The 22763-nt window shown below is 43.3% G+C and overlaps 1 protein-coding gene across 3 annotated transcripts in view; it reads right to left on the bottom strand.

Moving 5' to 3' along the window:
* LOC5570322 overlaps nucleotides 1–22461 on the bottom strand; it is a 63112-nt gene extending 40651 nt beyond the window's left edge. The window contains exons 1-2 of one of the 3 annotated variants that reach the window (XM_021843822.1): nucleotides 20838–22461; nucleotides 19254–20759 (exon numbers count right to left, since the gene is read on the bottom strand). In XM_021843822.1, coding sequence (XP_021699514.1) covers nucleotides 19254–20759; nucleotides 20838–21761 — 2430 coding nt within the window. In that variant the 5' untranslated portion in view covers nucleotides 21762–22461. Of the gene's footprint in view, nucleotides 1–19253 lie in introns of all 3 variants that reach the window. The other 2 variants (XM_021843823.1, XM_001653099.2) reach the window with 2 other exon arrangements.
* Nucleotides 22462–22763: the final 302 nt, after the last annotated feature.

Genomic DNA, 22763 nt, shown 5'->3' with positions numbered 1-22763 from the left:
AAGGTTACTGGGAGGGATGTTTGTTAATGGGGAGGATCATTGGGTCATAGGATTCACTTTGATAAGCGATTAGACCATGATAAACAATGATTTGTGAGATATATACATGCTTATACGTAAATATAATATTTTCATTTGATATGAACAATTTCTATGTAGAGGAAAATTATGCCGACACTTGAGGTGACGAACCATTCAAAGTTTGTTGAACAAATACCTAAATGTAACATTCCTACAGCTGTCAGGACGAAAGCATGTGTTATTATATTTTACTCATTTGAAAAGAAACAAAAAACTCGATTCGTTGGGACATCATAGAACACTCTTATTCTTATGCCGACACTTACAGTGGCGAACCATCCAAAGTTTGTTGAATAAAGTGAACCTTTCGCAAGTCTACACTTGTAGTGTCGAACCATTCAAAGTTTTTTTAATTACAAAAATAAAGGTATATAAGAGGTGTTCTGAAAAAAAAAATGTTAAACATAAATAAATCATGAATCAGAGTTTGTGTCGACACTCACAGTGACGAACCATCCATAGTTTGTTGAAAAATCATATTTACATCCCACCATTGTAACGATTGAATGTGCAGTCATACATATTTTATAGATTAGAAATAGTAGCATGAAACGAGCTCACCAATTGATCCGTTATCCTTGACTGAACAGCCACAATCCACTTTCGGCTTCACTCGTTTGCTCGGCTATAAAAAAGCACTCAGGAAAAAAAAATAAGCGCGCGACCCAAAAAGAATAAAAAAAAACTGTTCGGGCTTTCTTGACGCACTGCCCAGGAGCAAGCGTGAAGGTCGAAGGATCAAACAGAACTAACCGATCGCGGCACTTTTTCAGTTACTCCAACCGAACTCACCGATCACGCCACTTTTTCACTTACTAGACCAACCCGCGACATGTTTGATCCTGCCCTCGTCGCTCGCCCCGGCAAAAGCAAGTGTCAAGGTCGAAAGATCAAACAGAACTCATTTAGTATGATGGCGTAGATATTGATCAAAATCTTAAACATTTGAATCAAATATAGGCAGCCGGATCCTATCCATGGCTCTTTTGATTCACTGTGGGAAGAGGGTTTTTGGAATGCTATTTGGCCACCATATGCGTCATATTGATATGTTTATGTTTACAAAGTTTCAGGCAAATCGGCCAAGAAAAAACACCCATGCCAAAATAAATCATTGAAGTGCCAAGTAGTCCTTTGCCCTATCAAGGGGCGATTCCAAGAAAAATATCGATCTCAAGGGGGGCGAAAGTTGAAAAAGATTGGGAAACACTTATCTAAAGTTAGCATCAGCATGAGCATATATGACCGAACAATTACAGTTACTACTCCGTAATTGACACAGATATTTAATGTATAAGGCTTGGGATAAGCTTAACATTTTCAATGTGGACAAATCAAGAGCTCAACATTTAAAAATCAATAACGGCGTTGGCCACGTCCTTACGTTAATAGGATGAATGGAAGGAATGTTAGTCAGGCAACCATTGTTACTAGAGATCGAAGAATCTTATGCATCTCCACAGTTGTCATGGGAAGGATATTGGGTTAGTTAGATAAGGTAAAGATCTGCGAGTGAGGCACCTTTGGTTGGTGATGTGATCCATGCCGAACAAGTGTTCATCGCTCGCCTTCGCAGGAGCAAGCGATACGATCAAAAGATCGAACACTACTCTAGGAATCAAGCGGTCTTAAGTTTAACTAAAGTCCGTTTAGATGAATTTAATCACTGTTGTGCAATTTCGAGCATTTGAAAAACAATTATGGGACTATTTGTTAGGGTGTGTCATATATTTTGGACAGAGCGTTACTAGGGCTGTGCAAATATCGATATTATCGATAATATCGATATTATCGGATCGATTTTATCGATACGATATCCGATATCTGTCGGCACGTTATTTTCCGATATCGATAAAGCCATTATCGATCCGATAACAGTTCCGATAAATCAGAACAACATTTTTTGTTTATACTACAATTGAAAATTGTTCAATAAATATTGAAATTCCTAAAAAAATATCACTATGAAATTCAAGTAATGGACTTCATAAAACAACAGTTGGTGTCAAACAAAGCCGATATTGTCGGTTTCACTTTTAAACATCTCTTTTGAAAATTATCGAATATCGGTTCGATATCGATAATGTCAAATCCGATATATCGCCGATACCGATATTGACTCAATATGATATCGCCGATACCGATAAATCTTCATAGTGCACAGCCCTAAGCGTTACGCGTATATAATTTGGCCACTTTGATTTTAACGTAAATGGCCAAATTATATAGGCGAAACGGTCTGTCCAAAATATTTTGATCACCCTATATGAATCATTAGATAATTTTGAACTTATGACTTATGATTATTTTTAACGGATTGATGAAAACAAGTTTTTAGCTCTCCTTTGTAGGTCGATTGATTCTGAATGAAATTCCATTACATTTAAATCTTGTGGATTTCGTTAAAAGCTAACACAAGCTAAGGAGCCGTCCATTAATTACGTAAGGGTTTATGAGGGGAGGGGGGTTTGAGACCTCTTAAGTTCCATACAATTTATTTTTTATTTCCATACAAAAATGTTACCATGGGGGAAGTGGGAATTGAAACATCCCAAAAAATGTCTTATGTAAATAAAGCTAACACAATGGGAAAGTACATATCATGTTTCTGATAGAACAACAAATATGTTTGATTGAATACATAATTTTGATAAGAAATCAAAAAAACTCATTGATTTCGGCATAGTTTTGAAGATCAGGCATAGACGTTAAACCCACTAGCACAGAATTTTAGTCAGTACTTTGCTTAATAGAGTTGTCCGACATTGCGCGGTAAACCATTTCGCGGTTTGTATCATTTTACGGTTTACCGTCTTTCGGTTAGTACAATTTTGCGGTATGCCGTTTCGCGGTCTATACCATTTCGCCTTGTGATTTTTCCTACGAATTGCACTGAAAATTGTTGGCATTAGCACTAATAATATTTTCATCGGTGATTTACTTTTCTTTTGAACACAGGCAGTCCTTCAAATTGTACTGTTAAGATAGATGAAACATCTCGGTCCAAACCGCGAAATGGTACTGACCGCGAATTGACGTGCCACCAAATGGAACTAACCGCGAAGTGAATTACCGCAAAATGTTAAGCAATCGGTTAATAGTTTTAAACATTGGATATTCTATATAACTCATTGATACCAGTGTTTGGATTTTATCAGAATAAGCCGATCGAACCATATTCAGAGAGTGTTACAGTTCGCGAACCATAACAGTTCGTGGCACATCGCATTCGGAGAGCCCTATGAATGTAAACATTCACTCTCTCGTTTGGTACGTGGCATTGGAGTGTTCGCGAGCAGCAACTCTCACAGACTACAACAGTATACAGTCGTTCGGGTGATTTCTGTTTTGCATAAAATGTGTACTAACGTTCATATTTACTGACCATGCAGCCTTTAACAACCTAATTATAATCTAATGGACCATTGAACACCCCTTTGGATGCAAACATAGCACAGAAAATAAAAAATATTCGCCTCTGTTTCTTGATCAGAATGAGTGTGGGTCAGCGAATGTTACAAGTGTTGACACACAGTGATCGGGGCCAAACAGTGGGTGGTGTGTGTCTGTTTTGTTTTCATTCATGTTTCGCAATCTTCAATGAACGTTAAATGTTGTATGTTGTATGTTGTATGAATGCAGGCGGATAAATGGGCTGAATGAAATTATGGCTCTTGTGTCAATGATCGTTAAATTTTCCAAAGCCTGATTAGTACTATACCAGGAAGGAAGTTTCAGAATCATTTTCAAAATTTTATTTTGAATTCTCTGCAGAGCTTTCTTCCTGGAATTAACATAACATTCCTGATTTTGTATAACTTGAAGAATATGCACTGATCAAGCCATGCTTTGAGATTCACATACCAAGCATGCAACATAAAAAACTTTTAAATATTAATTCTTCGTCTTATTGACATTACGATCCAACTGAGACAGAGCATGCTTCTCAGCACTCACTGAGGCAATTGGACTATCGAAATACAAAGAAATCCCTTATGCTGATTACTTTTTCAAATTGACGTAAGCAACTTTCATGTGGTTTTGAGAAAATTAAATACGAAGAATCACAACTCACAAGCTGTTTTCTTAAATTGCTTTAAAATAAATCATCTTTTTAACATTTTTTCTCCGTGTACATCGCTTATATTTTTCGTACAACCAGCTAGCGATCAAAAACTAAGTATTTTCTATTATGTCTCACAAAAATTTCATGACAAAATGATAAGCCGATTTATTCCGTTACTTACGACGTTTTTGAAACAGTGTAAACTCGATTCAAGTAAAGTTTTGTTTTGATTCGTGGTTAACTCAATTTGGCTCTCTATACAACAGAGCGGTGAAAGTAGCGGTTAGGTTGCAATCTTACTTACGCCGTTTTGTAAGTCCGTAAAATCAACGTCAAAAATCTAATTCTCTTCCAGGATATTTGACATTATTTTTTTTTTGTACTTTTCAAAATTGTGTGGCAAATGAAGCAGAGCTGAGAGCACGGTCTTATACCGAATGACTCCTCGCTTTACCGCTAGGCTCTATCCTGACAGCTGGACTGTCATGCAACTGATGAAATGTCAGTTTATATGAAAATGTCATTACGACTTCCGCCTACTCGAGTAACACTATTGTATGTACCGCCCAGACAACCAGAAGTCGCAAAAAAGCTCACGTAATAACTAGTTTATTCATACCAATTAGGGGCGGTCCATTTATTACGTAAGGCGATTTTTGGGATTTCTCGACCCCCCTCCCCCCATAATAAGATATGTTGTATGAAAATCAGTCATATAAATGTTCATGAAATATTGAATGGTTTGAAAAACTTGGATGCAACCAAAGGTAATGGACCGGATGGAGTTCCTCCAATTTTCATGAAGACTTTAGCAACTGAATTAACTACTCCTTTATTTTGGCTCTTCAATATGTCACTGGAGTCTGGAGTCTTTCCAAAACTGTGGAAAAGCTCATACCTTGTTCCCATTTCCAAATCAGGCAAAAAATCTGATGTAGTTAATTATCGTGGCATTGCCATTATTTCGTGCATTCCGAAGCTTTTTGAGGCCATCATAAATGAAAAAGTATTCATCCAAATCAAAAATAGAATAACTACATCGCAGCACGGCTTTTTTAAAGGGCGATCGACAACCACTAATTTGCTTGAATTTGTAAATTATTCGTTGAGTGCTATGGAAAATGGAAATCATGTGGAAGCTTTGTACACAGATTTTAGTAAAGCATTTGACCGTGTTGATATACCCATGCTTATATTTAAACTTCGGAAAATGGGTATTGAAGCCAAACTGCTGGAATGGATCGAATCATATTTAACCACTCGCGAGCTAATAGTGAAATTCAAAGGAAATAGGTCAACTCCCATACATGCCACTTCAGGGGTTCCACAAGGCTCTCATTTAGGTCCGCTCTTGTTTATACTGTTTGTGAACGACCTGTCTTTTATTCTTGACAAACTAAAAGTATTAACATATGCTGACAATATGAAACTTTATCTGGAAATAAAAACTGCACACATGGTGTCAGAAAAGTCTACTACAACTGAATGTAAAAAAATGTAACCTGATAACTTTTAACAGGAAAAGAAACATTCCTAATATAACAATAACTTTAGGCAATCAGAATGTTGAAAAATGTAATAGAATCAGAGATTTAGGCATAATTTTAGATTCAAAACTTACTTTCATTGATCACTATAACACTATGATAAATAAAGCCAATAATATGTTAGGCTTCATTAAACGCTTCGCTTATAACTTCAATGATCCATACACAATAAAAACATTGTTCATTGCCTATGTTAGATCAATACTTGAATATTGCAGCATAATTTGGTCACCTTTTTCAACAGTACATGAAGAAAGGATAGAGTCGGTACAAAAACAATTTTTATTATATGCTCTTCGCAAATTAGGTTGGATTGAATTTCCATTACCATCTTACAAAGCTAGATGTATGCTGATTGATATTCAAACACTAAGAGAGCGTCGCGAATATGCTATGATTTCATTTATAAACGATATTGTTTCTCATAAAGATGATTCACCAGAATTATTATCTAAATTAAACTTTTATGTACCATCAAGACGTTTACGCCATCGAGAACTATTTGCAATCAACTATCACCGTACTAATTATGCAAAATTTGGGCCAATGAACCAAATGATAACTACTTATAATAAACATTATGATTTAATTGACTTAACTTGGTCCAAAGCGAAGCTAAAACAATACTTCCGCACATTATCTTAAGTAGTAAAATTGAATGTATTAGTGAAACTAGCACATAAAAAATTCTATGTAACGGTCTACAAACATGATTGACGACAATAAATAAATAAAAAATGAAAAATAAATTGTATGGTGCGTAAGAAATCTCAAACCGCCCTCCCCCCATAAACCCTTACGTAATTAATGGACGGCCCCTTACATCAAATCCGCAAAACACGGTGAATAAAATCGTCAGAAAGATGAGTTTCCTCGCATAAAACGCCTTTTTTCTGAGTTCAATTGTACATTTTGTTTCATCCCGTACATTCGTACAATGTAAGTCGAATCAATCCGTAGCAGCTGTCAAATCAACAGTTGTTATCATACGATAAATCGCAAAAGATCAAAAGTTCGTTCGATCTAAAATTTACACACTCGTATTGTATGCTATTATTCATCACACAATGTATGCAAGTATATCGCCACCACTTTTGTACGTAGAAGGCCTTTTCACGACACCTAATAAGTGAAATTTTGCACATACAAAGCCTCCAGGTGATTTTGTTATACGTACATTTTGGTTGTCTGGGCGGTACCTTTTAATAAAGTAGTCTAATTTTAGTCATTGAATCCGCGTACGTTTTATTCGGGTTATAGTTTATCACGGCCACCTGTAGACGTGTATTCAACACAAAAGTTTACAAATTGTGTCCCGCATTGAATCAACATTACAATTATTTTGAAGTTTGTTTGAAATGCCTCAACTCGGTTATTCTATTTTCGGTAATATATGAAAAAATGACTTTTTTAGGAAATGGTCACATATGCGACAAAGATTCTAACTGTGATATGGGAGGAAATGGGTTCAGAAAAAAATATGTTTACATCTGAATTACATATTTTCAAAATATTGTCAAATGTGTTTGGGCTTTTTCAAATGTTGGTCTTGAACTGGCAAACCTGCCCATTTTTCCTAGTGAAACGCAATGAATTGCGTAACGGAATATGTGGCCATTTTCGATCCCTATGTCACACTGGAGACTCAGAAAATGTGGTATGGGTAGTACGTTTCCCTGAACTCACCCTTCCCAAGAGCGTGACGTTTAACCCTCTCTTTCCTATGGTAGATCCAGAGCCCCACTGGTTTTGGACGAAGTTGAGACAAACCGTATTAGATGGATACTTATCAGGTATCAGAAGGCCGGCTCCAAAGGAACGTTCCCCACCAGTTGGGAGATTTGTGCCATCGCCATATTTGAGCCTATTTCATCATCTACCCGATGGGAGAGGAAAGGGAAGGGAAAGATGGGAGGAAATAGGAGTGGGGTCCCTTGAAGAGGGGGGTTTGTGGGGACGGACCTGGTGTAGTGGTTAGAACACTCGCCTCTCACGCCGAGGACCTGGGATCGAATCCCATCCCCGACATAGTCACTTATGACGTAAAAAGTTATAGTGACGACTTCCTTCGGAAGGGAAGTAAAGCCGTTGGTCCCGAGATGAACTAGCCCAGGGCTAAAAATCTCGTTAATAAAGTCAAACCAACCAACCTTGAAGAGGGAAAATCGCATAAGCGAAATGAGAGCATGTAGCTCCATACCACAATGGGTTCGAACAGCGCCTCAAATAGGGCACTGCAGAACACATGAGCGTAAAGAGAGCCTATAGCTCATTACCACAGCGGGTTAAGAATAACAGAATGTCTTGAAGATTCAGGCTTCTGAATTCAGTTTCACTTGATAAGTGTTTACCAAGTAATTGGAATCGCATTTGCGCAAAAACTGGACAGTTACATATCAGGTGATACGAAGTTCCATAATCGGAGTCACAACTATCACACATAAATGAGTCAGCACGCTGAATATTTGCCATGTGATAGTTGAGTCGGCAGTGGCCTGTCAACGCTCTGATTAAGAGACTGCAATTCTGCTTTGACAGATTTGTTGAATACTTCGCCACCCTTGGAGATGGCTCAGTAATGTACAATTTTGTTTGACGACATGACTCCAAACTATTCCAATATTGCTTGTGCTGAGTTGCCGCCCAAGAGTTTATCTGAAGCTGCACCCACCACTTCGAAATTGGAATAACCGGCTCAGGGCCAATGAAGTCATGCGATGCTCCATCGCGAGCTAGCTCATCAGCCAATTCATTTCCAACGATGGAAGAATGGCCAGGTACCCATACAAGGTTTACAGAGTTGACTGAATTCAGTTCCTCAATTTGAGTTCGACATGCGATAACAAGCTTCGACCTTGAGTTGGCCGAAGCGAGAGCTTTTATAGCAGCTTAACTATCTGAACAGAAGTATATGACTTTACCCATTACGCGCTGTTGAAGTGCTGATTGCACTCCACACATAAGGGCAAATATTTCCGCCTGAAAAACGGTGCAGTTTCTACCAAGTGAGTAAAACTGATTCAGCCTTAGCTCACGAGAATATACTCCTGCACCAGCTCAACCTTCAAGGGGGGAGCCATCAGTGTAACATACTATATTGTTTGATATACTTCTTTCCAAATAGCCAGACGTCCACTCTTCCCGTGAAGGGAATTGTGTGATAAATGTCCTGTAAGGAAAGTGACAAGCAATTGTGAGATCACTTGGAGCAAGGACAATTTTGTCCCAATTCACCAAAAGTGGAAACAACGAAGTGTGTGTAGATCTACGATTCACTGGATTATTCTTCAGTAGATCCAGTACCCGTAAACGGTAAGAGCAAGACAGTGCTTCTTGTTTAAGATATATGTGTAGTGGCGCAACGTCGAAAAGGGTCTCGAGCGCTGCTGTGGGAGTTGTAGAGAACGCACCAGACATCGCCATCAAGCATATCCTTTGGAGATGGCCCAATTTTGATTGAATTGTTCTCACTTCGCCCTTTTGCCACCACACAAGACATCCATATGCCAATATTGGTCGAACAACTGTTGTGTAAATCCATTTGATATATTTGGGTTTGAGGCCCCAAGTTTTACCAAAGGTTCGCCGGCATTGACCGAAGGCCATGCAAGCTTTTTTGACTCTGAAATCAATGTGAGGTGTCCATGAAAGTTTGGAATCTAGAATGACTCCGACATACTTAACTTGATCAGTCACGTTAATCTCAGTGCCAAAAAGACGTAAAGGTCGAATTCCATCGCGGTTAAAAAAAACAGAACAATAGATGTTTTATTCGGGTTAACCGTAAGGCCATATTGGCGACACCAACTCTCGACTACTTGAAGAGCACTTCGCATCAGGTCGAATAGGGTGTGTTCGAGCCCAGCAGGGTGGGTCGAAAGGCAGCGGACTGTAAAACACTTCGGGGGGAACACGGCGGAACAAAACACTTCGCGGCGAAAGGATCACTTCCGCGGGAGGATTGGCAAGGGCCAACTTTTCTTCGGGTGCGAATGAATTGAACGCGGACGGCTACGCTAACAACTATTAACTTTATTTTCTACTTTACATTTGCGTTTAATAATTTCATTTCTGGTGCGCAAACGATGCGTACTCGGCGTCGGGTGAAAATTGACTGATGCAGCCGTTGGGACTGCGGTTGGCTTGAGCTGGGTTTGAAAATAGGGTGGTGATGGGTATGCATGGAAAATAGGGTGGTGCATGGTTTACGCTTCCGTCGGTAGACGGAACATACACCCCCCGTTGAGGGTACTCAACAATCCTCACGAATCGGTTGATCGGTACAAGGCTGGTTGTCCTCGATGGGTAGCACTGACAGCTTGTTGATTGGGCGGCGGAAGGTGGAACCACCGCTGTAGACGTCGACAGCTCGGACTAAGCCATCGTCACCAGGGTAGACCGCTGTAACACGGCCCATCTTCCAGTAGAGCGGAGGTTGATTTCGATCGTGGAGTAGAACTACCATGCCCTTCCTGATGTTGGGCACAGTTCGGAGATTCTTCTTCCTTGGCTGCAGCGTGTTGAGGTATTCCCGGCTCCATGCGCGCCAGAAATGTTCTCGCATGAGCTGGAGATGCTGCCATCGAGTCAAGCGGGTTGCGTTGACATTCTCTAGGGAAGGTTCGGCCATGGCAGTAAGCGGGCGGCCGATTAGGTAGTGAGCCGGTGTGATCACCAGCTGGTCCGCAGGGTCGTTAGAGATGGTGAACAGTGGTCGAGAGTTCAATACCGCCTCGATCTCAACCAAGACGGTAGACAGTTCCTCGAACGTTAGCTTGACGTTGCCGACGATGCGCTTGAGGTGGGTCTTCGCAGATTTCACTGCGGCCTCCCAGAGGCCGCCGAACTCCGGTGCATCCGGCGGGATGAAATGCCACTCAATCTCACGCGAGCGGCAGAAGTCTTCGATGGTCGACACTGATTGTTGGTCTTGAAACTGTCGGTAGAGCTCGTTCAACTCGTGATGGGCTCCTCGGAAATTGGTGGCGTTATCCGAGTGGAGCTGTTGAACCATGCCTCGTCGTCCGATAAAACGCTTAAGGGACGCCAGGAAAGCATCGGTGCTCAAGTCCGACACTGCTTCCAGGTGGACGGCCTTGGTAGTCATGCACACGTAGACGGAGACGTATGCCTTGATCAACACTGGACGGCGCGCTCCTTGCTTGATGATGAACGGGCCGGCGTAATCCACGCCGGTGACGGCGAACGGAGGTGATGGTACAACTCTGGCAGCCGGCAAGTTGCCCATTAGCTGGCTGGTGTTGCTTGGGTTGACTCGGAAGCATCTCACGCATGTACGGGTGATTGAACGAATGGTAGAACGAGCATTCAGGAGCCAATAACGTTGGCGCAGGGCGTTCATCAGGCCGGTCTGCCCGACGTGAAGCAATTCGATGTGCATCTGTTGCACCAACAGGCGTACAACCGGATCCTTATCCGGCAAGATGATGGGATGACGATTCTCGAAGGGTAGCAGCGAGCGATCCAAACGGCCGCCCACTCTCAATAGGCCATCAGAGTAAATCGGACGAAGGTTGGCGAGTCTCTTACAGGGTTCGTTGGCTTTCACTCGCTTAATCTCGTCCGCCAAATGAACGAGTTGTATTACGTGGAGGATGGCTTCAGTTGACCGACGAAGTTCACCAACGGTCAGATGCCGGCTTGATACGCGCTGATTGCGAGGGTTTCGGCAGTTGTTGACGAATCGCAGCACGTACCCCATGATACGTTGAATAGTTCGGAAGCTACTGAACCTGGAGAAAAATGGAAACGGTTCGATACTTACAGCCGGACTGGCTATCACTCCTTTGAGTTCGGGCAACTGATCGTCTGGAACGAACTGCGGCAAGTCGATGTCGTATTCCACCCTTTGGAGGAAGTCCGGACCATTCCACCAAAGCTGGTTGTTCTTCAGTGCTTCTGGTAGTTGGCCTCGGGAAACGATGTCAGCGGGGTTTCGCTGGGACCAGACGTACTCCCATCTGTAGTCTCCGGTATTCTCTTGGATTACAGCGATTCGATTTCGTACGAACAACTGTAGTTGGTTGAGAGGCTTTCGTATCCAGGCCAGGACAATCGTACTATCGCACCACAGCACAATTTCCCGGAACGTCATGTCCAGGGCTGGTAACACCCTTTGCACCAACCGGGTGAGCAGGAGAGCTGCGCACAACTCTTTCCGAGGAATGGAAAGGTCATGCAGAGGAGCCAACTTGGACTTACTGGTGAGGAGTCGTAGTTTCGCCGAACCGTCGGCAAACAAGCTTCGCAGGTAGACACAGGCCCCGTACGCCACGGTTGAGGCATCGGAGAACCCGTGAAGCTCATACGCAATCACTTCATAGAAGGTTACGCATCTCGGGATATCGATTTGGTGCAAATGTGACAACGATGTTTGCAATTCTTGCCACTCTTGCGCTGTTGCTTCGTCGACCGGATCGTCCCAGCCGATCTTGAGCTGCCACAGTCGCTGAGCCAGGAGCTTCGCCAATACTATGACCGGCGACACCAAACCCAAAGGGTCGAAGAACTTGGCGATCTCCGAATACATCATTCTCTTCGTCACGCGTTGCTGGTCGGCTGCTGTCGTGGCCTTCGGATGGTTGGCGATGAACAAGGTATCAGCACTCGGGTCCCAGAGCAAACCGAGCACCTTGATGGCTTCGTTCACTCTTCGTTCTTCCAATGGCTTCTTCTGCTCGCGATCTTCTTCGGGAATGTGCTCGAGAAATTCTTCGGAGTTCGAGCACCACTTGTGGATGGGGAATCCTCCTAGCTTGAGGAGTTGCTTCAGTTGTCGTTGGGCCTCGATGGCCTCTTCCACCGAGTCTGCACCGGAGAGCACATCGTCCATGTACGTTTCTTCCTTCACGATTCGAGAAGCGATTGGGAAGGCATCGCCGTCTTCTTCCACCAGCTGCACCAAGCACCTAGTAGCTAGGAATGGTGCCGATGCGGTGCCGTAGGTAACGGTAGACAACTCCAGGACCCGCAGCGGTTGCAACGGGTGGGGTCTCCAAAAGATTCGCAGAAAACGATGGTCTTGCTTCGCATGCTGTACCTGGCGGTACATTTTGGACACGTCTCCAGAGAACGCTATCTTGAACTTCCGGAAGCGCAGGACGATGAAATGCAGATCATTCTGTACTACAGGTCCTACCTGCAGCACTTCGTTCAGAGACAGCTCGGATGCTGAAGACTTGGCGCTGGCGTCGAACACGACACGACATTTCGTGCTCGAGCTGGAAGGTCGTAACACCGCGTGATGCGGCATGTAGTACGCTAGCTGATTTGGAGGGTCATCGGTTTCACGGACTTCGTGGCAGTGTCCAAGAGCTTCGTACTCCCGGAGGAACTCCACGTACTGCGTCTGCAGTTCTGGATTGCGGACGAGTCTCTTCTCCAGCATCAGGAATCTCTTGAGTGCTAGAGCGCGGCAGTCGTCTAGCTGGTTGATGTTCTGCTTGAACGGTAGCTTCACGATGAATCGTCCATCTTCATCTCGCTGATAGGTAGACAAGAAGTGGGCTTCGCAGGCCAACTCCTCGGATGAAAGCTTGGGAACGTCTGGCACTTCCTCGATTTGCCAGAACTGCTGCATCATTCGCTCGACATCTTCGACGGTAGCGTGGTTGGATTGCTGGACGGAAACGTTGGTGACTTGAGGCTCGACGATGACGCCGGATACGATCCACCCGAAATGAGTGTCTCGCAACATCGGAAGGTTGTCCGCTAGATTGAGCTGACTCGGTTTCAAAATGTCGAAGAATAGTTCCGCGCCGATTAGTAGATCCACCTTGTCGGGTGTGTGGAACTCAGGATCGGCCAGAACCACTCCGTCAGGAATGTCCCAGTGGTTGATGTTGATCTTGGACGATGGAATCATGCCCGTCACTTTCGGTGTCACTAGGCACTCCAGGATGGCTTGAAAGCTGGACACTCGGGATTGAATTCTCAGGGTTACCTTGTCGCGGGCGAGGGTGCGCAAGGCGTTGATACCAGTAATCGGGACGTTAGCTGGCATCTTCGGCAAACCTAGGCGATTTGCTAATTCTTCAGTCACAAAATTTACCTGAGAGCCGCTGTCTAGCAGGACACGGCATGGGAATGGCTGATTTCGCTTGTCAAACACCTCCACCACTGCGGTAAGCAGCAGTACCGTCTTGGACGACTGGGCGAAGTTCGACGAACAGGTTGTGGACACAGGCTGGTCCACAGGAGGATTCATCTGCCCCGACTTCGGTTGAACCGGAGCAGCCGGAACCGGTGGTAGGTTTACCACGGACTCCGCGGGAAGGGAAACGCTCGACTTCGTCACTTGGATGGGTGCCCCATCATCATGAAGCAGCGTGTGGTGCCGGCGTTGGCACTTGCGGCACGACTTATCGGATGGACACTCTCGGGAGCGGTGCCCTTTACGCAGGCAGTTGAAGCAAACTCCTGCAGCTCGAACCTTCTCTTGCTTCTGGGAGGCACTCAGCTTGTCCAATGCGGTGCACTGGATGTTCCGATGATCACCACCACAAATCTCGCACGCTTGCGAAATAGTAGTGGAAACTGCATGGCTCTTCTGGGATTGCTTCGGAAGTTGCTGGAATTGCGTCGGCTTCACTGTGGGGTTCGTCGTTGGAAACGCTGCATCGCAGTTTTCCAGGATCTGACACCTGGACTTCAGGAAATCTGCTGCTGCTGATTAGCGTTCTTTTCTTCGGCGTGCTTCGACCGCGTCACAGGCGGCATTTAGCACTGTTTTTCTTCGCGCTCTTCTTATTCAGGATCACGCACAGTTCAAACACTTTCGGACGCGTTTCGAAATTTAACTCGTCGCGAAAACACTTTTACGCAGCGCACCAATTTGTGCACACTTTTTCTCGAACGCGCGAAAACTTTTCGGTCGAAACTTGCGACGCAGTTTTTCAGTTCAAAGTTTTTGCTCGGGCACTCACAGCAGAGGGAGCAAACTTGTTTTGGTTCACTTTCCACTTTGTTCCAATTTCGCGTAGCTCGTCTCGCACAAACACGTTTGGACATGCACAGCGTGTGCAAACTTTTTCACTTTCGCACGCCGACGACGCGGGCGGTCGACGGCTCGATCCGGCTGGATCGTCACAACACTTTTTCTTCGCTTGCGCCACTCGGGCGGCGGCACAATGCAGGAGGGATTTTCACGGGTTTTTCTTCTCCGGATTTACCACTCGGCCGGCGGTCAAATCCGGCAGAATCTTCACAAGAAATCACTACACGGCACTAGTAATCCGGTTCGGAACGGACCAGATGTTCGAGCCCAGCAGGGTGGGTCGAAAGGCAGCGGACTGTAAAACACTTCGGGGGGAACACGGCGGAACAAAACACTTCGCGGCGAAAGGATCACTTCCGCGGGAGGATTGGCAAGGGCCAACTTTTCTTCGGGTGCGAATGAATTGAACGCGGACGGCTACGCTAACAACTATTAACTTTATTTTCTACTTTACATTTGCGTTTAATAATTTCATTTCTGGTGCGCAAACGATGCGTACTCGGCGTCGGGTGAAAATTGACTGATGCAGCCGTTGGGACTGCGGTTGGCTTGAGCTGGGTTTGAAAATAGGGTGGTGATGGGTATGCATGGAAAATAGGGTGGTGCATGGTTTACGCTTCCGTCGGTAGACGGAACAGGGTGCTTATGCACATACCAACTATCAGAGCTAGATAGTCGTCGGCAAATCCATATGTTGGAAAACCGCTATTATTGAGTTGCCTCAATAGCGTATCTGCTACGAGATTCCACAAAAGTGGTGACAAGACTCCCCCTTGGGGGCATCCGCAAACACTCAATTTTCGAATCGCTGCTTGACGCAATGTCGAGAAGAGATGTCGGTTTTTGAGCATTTGATGAATCCAATTGGTAATCATTGTAGGTAGCCCATGGTTTCGTGCTGCTTCCAATATGGCATCGAAAGACACGTTATCAAAGGCACCCTCAATATCCAAGAAAACACCCAAGCAGGATTGCTTCTGAGCGAATGCTTTCTCGATATCGTATACAACTTTGTGTAAAAGAGTCACAGTGGACTTTCCAGATTGGTAAGCATGTTGATTCACATGAAGAGGCATGTTTGCCAAATAAACATCACGGATGTGATGATCGATAATGCGTTCCGACATTTCAGAAGAAAAGAGGTCAGACTGATTGGTCTAAAACTCTTCGCTTCTTCATACGACGCACGTCATCCTTTCGGGATAAACTTTACAGTAATATCACGCCAGGATCTGAGAATATACCCGGTAGCAAAACTGCTTACAAGTAGCTTTTTCAAAACATGTTTGATAAACTCAAATCCCTTTTGGAGCAGAACAGGATAAATCCCATCCGCTCCTGGAGATTTGAAAGGAGCAAAACTATTAAGTGCCCATTGAATCGATTCATTAGTTACGATACTGCGAGCCGAGGCCAGAGACTCGTAACTACATGAAAAGACATTTGATATCGGAGTGGTTCCCGAAAGATGCAGACGGTAGATATTTAGATTTTACCTCTGTTAGTCCTTTCATACACAAAAACAATACAATAATAGCACTAGTAGATAGAGCCTTAAAGTTAACTCATGCTAAGTATCGGGTTAACACGTTGAAAACGGTTAAACTAATTCTCACAGGAAACAACTACCCGTGTTTCCTTGTAGAAAAAGTTATTAGGGAAAGACTACACAAAATATACAAGACAAGGAAAACGCTACGAACAATTTTATAACGATACCATATATTGAAGGACTAGGTGAAAAGCTATCTAGATATCTAAGACAACACGACTTTAAGGTGGCTTATAAACCAGTTGACAAAATTAAAGATGTACTATTTACAAAAACTAAAGACAAAATATCTTAAGACAAAAACATAAATGTAGTATATGAGATTCCTTGTGGTGCATGTGAAAAATCGTACGTTGGTGAAACAAGTCAATTTTTGTGTAAACGTCTAAGTCAACATAAGTATAATGTAAAAACAAAAAACATATCTGGTAGGGTCGATGTACCAATAGCCGCATAGCTAAGAACAAATATTCGTATAAAATCGAAAAATAACGCTAGCGTCATTATTTTTACATCATCTGGAAGCTTTTTATCTTGGTTTTGTGGGAAAAATATGAAAACTGCGAAAATTCATATGTTTGCATTTATTATCGCTTGTGCCACTATAGGAATACATGTGCCTATAGTAGCACTATTTCTAATTTCTGTTCCTATAGTAGCACTAGCATCACGGCGTTGGCAAAATACTAATCAAAACCGTATTTTTACAAAGCTTTTATATTTCTCCTTCAAAGTGTGGATCAAAAGCTTTTGTTTGATGTAAAAAAGTACTTAATTCATTAATTATTTCGTATAATAAAAAATAGTTTCTCTCAGTAGTGCTACTATAGAAACAATAAGTTAACTATAGGCGCAAGGGAGTTCAAATTTTAAGCAAAACTAATTATTTCGATCATTTTTTGAACAAAATCAAGCTGTGTATCAATGGTGCTTAGATAAATAGCTCCTGACCTTCATGTCAAAAAATATTTTGAAAAGATTCATAGCAAAACGGCTGTAAAAAGCCACTAGTGCGACTATAGGGGACTGTCCACTAAGGGAACACTGACCCTACAGGATTGTCACAACACACTATAGAAGAAGGACATATTTTCGACTTTGACAAGACAAAAATACTTGACAAAGTTACAAATAGCTACACTAGATTAATAACAAAAACTTTTCACATTAAGATACGAGGCGATGATAATGTTGTAAACAAACAGAAAGACTCTGCCAATTTTAAGACGGCGTACAACTCTATTATAACTGCTTAAATCTATTACCAACACATGACCAGAAGATATTTGTATGTATGTTGTATGTAGAAATTTATGTATTATGATGTTTGTAAAAGGTATGGCCGTCCAACTGTAAACAAACGGCTAGAAGATTGTAAGGTGTTAATTTTATGTTTTTGATGTATTCTAAATGTTAAAAAATATATTTTAGAGTCCGCAGAAGATGGTCGTAGGCCAGTAAAACGATCGAAACGTCCGGACAATCTGGCAATTTATTTGTACGTTAATTCTCGCCGAAAACAAATCGATGATTCACTGACACAAAAGACATTTGGTTCATCCGTAGATGCTATGTCCACACATCCGGGGAAGTGTGTATTGAATAAACATTCTAAAACTTCTTCATCGGAAAAAGTAAAGTCACCATTAGGTAAGCGAATTTCGTTCACTTGGAAATCCTTAGATTTTGCAAGGATTTTGTTCAGCCGACTGACTTCACTCAAACTGGAAACATTTGTACAAAGGTTTTTCCAGCCAGATCGTTCAGCGGAACGAAGAGCTTTCTTGTAAGCCTTGCGAGCCGACTTGATCGACTCTGATCCAGCTGAACGGCGTCTGTTCCAACTCTTTCTACATTGTTTCCTGAGTCTAGTCAGATCGGAATTCCACCATGGGGTCCCTCTTGTAGTCTTTACAGACCGCAGAGGACATGCTTCTTCAAAAGCTTCCATAATGTAGGATGTTGTAGATTCTAACTATGATATGGGAGGAAATGGGTTCAGAAAAAATATGTTTTCATCTGAATTACATATTTTCAAAATATTGTCAAATGTGTTTGGGCTTTTTCAAATGTTGGTCTTGAACTGGCAAACCTGCCCATTTTTTCTAGTGGAACGCAATGATTTGCGTAACGGAATATGTGGCCATTTTCGATCCCTATGTCACACTTTTTTGTATGGAGATTCAGAAAATTTGGTATGGGTAGTACGTTTCCCTGAACTCACCCTTCCCAAGAGCGTGACGTTTAACCCTCTCTTTCCTATGGTAGATCCAGAGCCCCACTGGTTTTGGACGAAGTTGAGACAAACCGTATTAGATGGATACTTAGTAATAGTAGCTAGAATATGATTATATACTCATCAGATTAATCCAAAAGTCGACTAACTGGTTCAATAGTAAAACTATTGATAAACAATCAATTTACTATTGAAAACAATAAAAAGTTTTTAACCAGATTTCGAAAAATTTAAACCATTTGCAATATTGTTTGTTTAAGTACTTTTTATAGAAACTCTTTTCCGTAAAGAAATAGTCGATCAAAGTCTTAGGAAAGAGAGGGTTAATCATGATTAGAAATTTGATGATTGACACATTTGTTGCATACTTTTAGGCGTAGAGGACATTTCCAAAGACATTTAATCATTGTTATGGGATGGGCTATTGATTAAATCGATTAAATGCCCGAAGGTATACACTAACTGCCTCTATTTGCAGAACAGTCTCATAATCTATGGGATTTCCAATATAAATAAGACAATTATTATGCAAAGAGGGCAGTAGTCCCCTGAAGTAACAAACAAATGGGCTATACACTAGACAATGATGGGTATTATTCATGATTAACGATAACGATATTTATAATTAATCATTACCGCTCTGATTAATGGATGACCCCATATGAGCTTTAGCAAATAACATCCAAATTGAAACCAGGGTTTGGAAATAGCAGACAAAGAGTAAAGTCATTGACAAGACTAAAAACACTACTCACCACATGATGCTGCTGTTGCTGTTGCATTTGTTGCTGCTGCTGCTGTTGTTGTTGTTGCTGCTGCTGCTGCTGCTGCTGCTGTTGGCTTTTGATAGTATTCTCAGCAGCTTTCAGATATTCACTGGTTTCTTGCATGGTGACGCCCACGGTTACAATGTAATCGATATCTCCACCAGGATTCGAGATGCACTGAATGTTGCTCTCCGGAGAGAACTGAACTCCGACCTGCTCCAGCAGTTCCTGCACGGTGCAGCTTTCTTTGGGCAGTGTGAACGTAATCAAGCGTTGCTCGCCGCTTTGCAGGATGACCAACATCTTGGCACTCTCCCTCGGTTCCGGTTCCGGCTGCGGTGGAGGCGGTGCCTGTTGCTGTTGGGCCAACTGTTGCTGCTGCTGTTGCATGAGATGGTGCTGCTGAGATATTTGCATTTGTGCGTTTTGCTGCTGTTGGAGGGCTACTTGCTGGCGGTTGAGGGGTACCGTTTTGCGAATGACCATGCCGCGTGCGGCCATAATGCCGCGACCACGTTGCGTGAATCCTCCTCGGAGGTTTTCCTGCTGGCGGAGCTGTTGCTTCTCTTGGAAGGAGCGGAACTGGGCAGCGGTCATGGTTTGACCGTTGCCTAGCTGAATGATACTGCCGGGATCGTCGAAGAGGTGAGATTGCTGAATCGATTGTTGCTGTTGCTGTTGTTGCGGGGGCTGTGGCTGCTGCTGTTGAAGCGGTTGGGGCGATTGTTGAATGATTTGTTGGGGTGGGGGTTGCATTTCTTGTTGTTGTGGTTGTTGCTGCTGCTGTTGTTGCTGAGGGGACTGTTGATAGGTAGGGGATTGCTCAACGGGTGTTGATTGAGGGCTAGCTTGGGCAGCATTTGGTGGTGCTTTGGCAACGACCGCTGCTTGGATGCTGTCTTCAAGATCTTCCAGATCGTTGGAGTACGTGCCGCCTTGGGGTTGTTTCTGAGGGGATGATTGTTGTTGAGCTTGTTGTTGTGGTTGTGGCTGCGGCTGCGGCTGCGGCTGAGATTGATTTTCGACTGGTTGTTGAGGTTGAGACACTGGGACGAGTTGTGGCGTTGGGATAGAGTTTGGCAAGGATACAACTCGCTTTATGGGCTGCGTCTTTGTAGCTGCGTAAGATGTTGGAACGAGATGAGGTGGTCGATTGGTTAGGGTGACAATCTTTTGACCTGTTAGGATGATGTTGGTTCGTTGAGGAACAGTTGTAGGTTGCTGCTGTTGAAGAGAGAGTTGCTGCTGGGGTTGTTGCTGTTGGACAGGTGCCGGTTGGCGTACCACAGGTGTGGGAATCGTTTTCGCTGTGGCGGGACGTGGAGGACGAATTTGTCCTGGGGCGTTGCTTGTGACAGGGAGAGCTGAGCGTGGTCGAGGGGTGGGAGCCTTCGTAACGCGAGGCTTGTAGTTGCGAATTCGAGCAATGTTTTGCGTTGGTTGAGGTTGGTGTTGGGAAATGGCAACCGTTGCTGTTTGTGGTGCCTGCGAAAGCTGAGGTTTAGTTATGATTAAACACGGTCTGGCTCCCGGTGGCGCTTGCTGCAACATTTGCGTAGACTGCTGGATTACCTGTTGTTGCTGAGGCATTTGCTGTTGGTGCATCTGTTGTTGGAGATATTGTTGATGCTGTTGTGGGGTTAATTTTTGTATGCTAACGCGTTGAGTCGCCTGTTGTGGTTGTTGTTGCGGTTGATGTACCAATTGCGGAGTTAGTTGTATGCTTTGTTGAACTGGGTGCCCTTGTGGCTGCACATGTTCGTAGATAATTTGATGTTGAGGTTGCTGCTGTGGACGATGTACTATTTGATGCCCTTGAGGATGTTGCAAGATTACTTGGGTAGAAGGCTGGTGCGTCAGAATGTGCGGTTGGGTTTGTTGGACAGCTATTTGCTGAGGTTGTGGAGGTTTTTGTAACTCTTGTGGTTGTTGACGAAGGATTATTTGTTGACCAGGTCGTGGAACACCATGGACTACTTGCAGTACTTGATGTTGTTGTTGCTGCTGTTGCTGTTGTTGTTGCTGCTGCTGTTGTTGCAATTGTTCAGCAGCAGTTTGCATTGTATGCAGAGTAGTTTGTTGCGGTGGTTCGTGTACTAAATTAGTTTGTATCATTTGTGGACCGTCATTGGGCACTTCGGAGTAATAAATGTGCTGCGGTTGATTAGCTGGTTGCCCAAAGGCATCCGTTAGGGCACCGTCCTCTTGTTGAATCACATAATGCGTTTCGTGCTGTTGTTGCTGCTGTTGGGGAGGTGGGGGCTGAGATTGTTGGGGCTGTGGCTGCTGGGCTGGAGCCTGCTGGTACACAATCTGCGGAAGCTGATGCTGATTTCCATCGTTCAGCAATAGCTCTTGTTGGTCTTGAGATAGAATTACAGGCTGAGATCCGAACTGCACGTCATCTCCCATCACCAACTGTATTCCTCCATTTTCTATCAGATGAGGATACAGATTCTTCAACTCATCTGTCTGTACAATTTGATAATAAGCCATTTTCAAACTTTGATTTTACTCTTCAACGTTATCGTTAGCTATCTTCTCATTTCTCAACACCCAGTGGAAATTAAAATGCATTCACTGCGCACCATTAAGAACTAAGGGTCATTTCCATCAATCATTAGGCTATCGAAAGCTAAAATCAACACGACCGTCTATTCTTCACTATCTTCACTTAATCCAAGACGCACTTTTAGTTCTACGAGTGTGCCATAATGAGTCCTTCTATTCCAAATAATAATCCATTCAAGCTTAGTAATTTAAAACTCCGAAATCGAACTAACTTTGCTGTAGAAGCGTCACTCTCTGCTTTGTCTTCCGTTTGTCATCATTCCAAAGCTAAACACTCACACCATGACGCAATCAATTTTCGCACACACTCACACACTTTACCGCCGTTCGTCTTCTTCCTTCTTCGCACTGCCGTTTTCGTTGTCTTCATGATCCACTTTCAAGCGACATGGAAAAAAAATGCTCGGCATGCAATTTACGAAAATTTCCATCGATACTTTTCCGACCTAATCGCGCACTTTTCCCATCACTAAATATCAATCCGGAAAGGCGACGCGATTTGGCACATTTTGACACTACTTTCGACCGGATCCTTACGATTTAACGGCACGAATTTAGAAGAATCGACGACCCGTCGCGGAATCTGATGGCGTGAAAAAATCGACTCCCGTTTGTGAGAGAGCGCTTCTTCTTCTTGTTGTTGCTTCGCTTCGCTGATGGCTTGTGTCAAACCGAACAAAACGGGAAAATTTTACTTCTAACAAGACGCCATCTTGAGGAAACTGAGCGACACTAACGTAAACCACTGCTGCAAGGTAGGCTAAGCAGGGTGGTGTGACGTCACGATTGCCTTTGATTTCCTCACAGTTGGTGACGTGTTGAAATTTGTTGTTAGTGTTCGAATCACACAGGCAAGCAACGTATTGTAAAATAAAAAAGTCGTTCATTATGGTGTGCTCGCGTTTCGCAATCTAAATCTTATTTTTT

Source organism: Aedes aegypti, chromosome 2 (assembly GCF_002204515.2).
Source record: "Aedes aegypti strain LVP_AGWG chromosome 2, AaegL5.0 Primary Assembly, whole genome shotgun sequence".
Lineage (NCBI taxonomy): Eukaryota > Metazoa > Arthropoda > Insecta > Diptera > Culicidae > Aedes > Aedes aegypti.
This window is presented reverse-complemented; position numbering and strand designations above follow the sequence as displayed.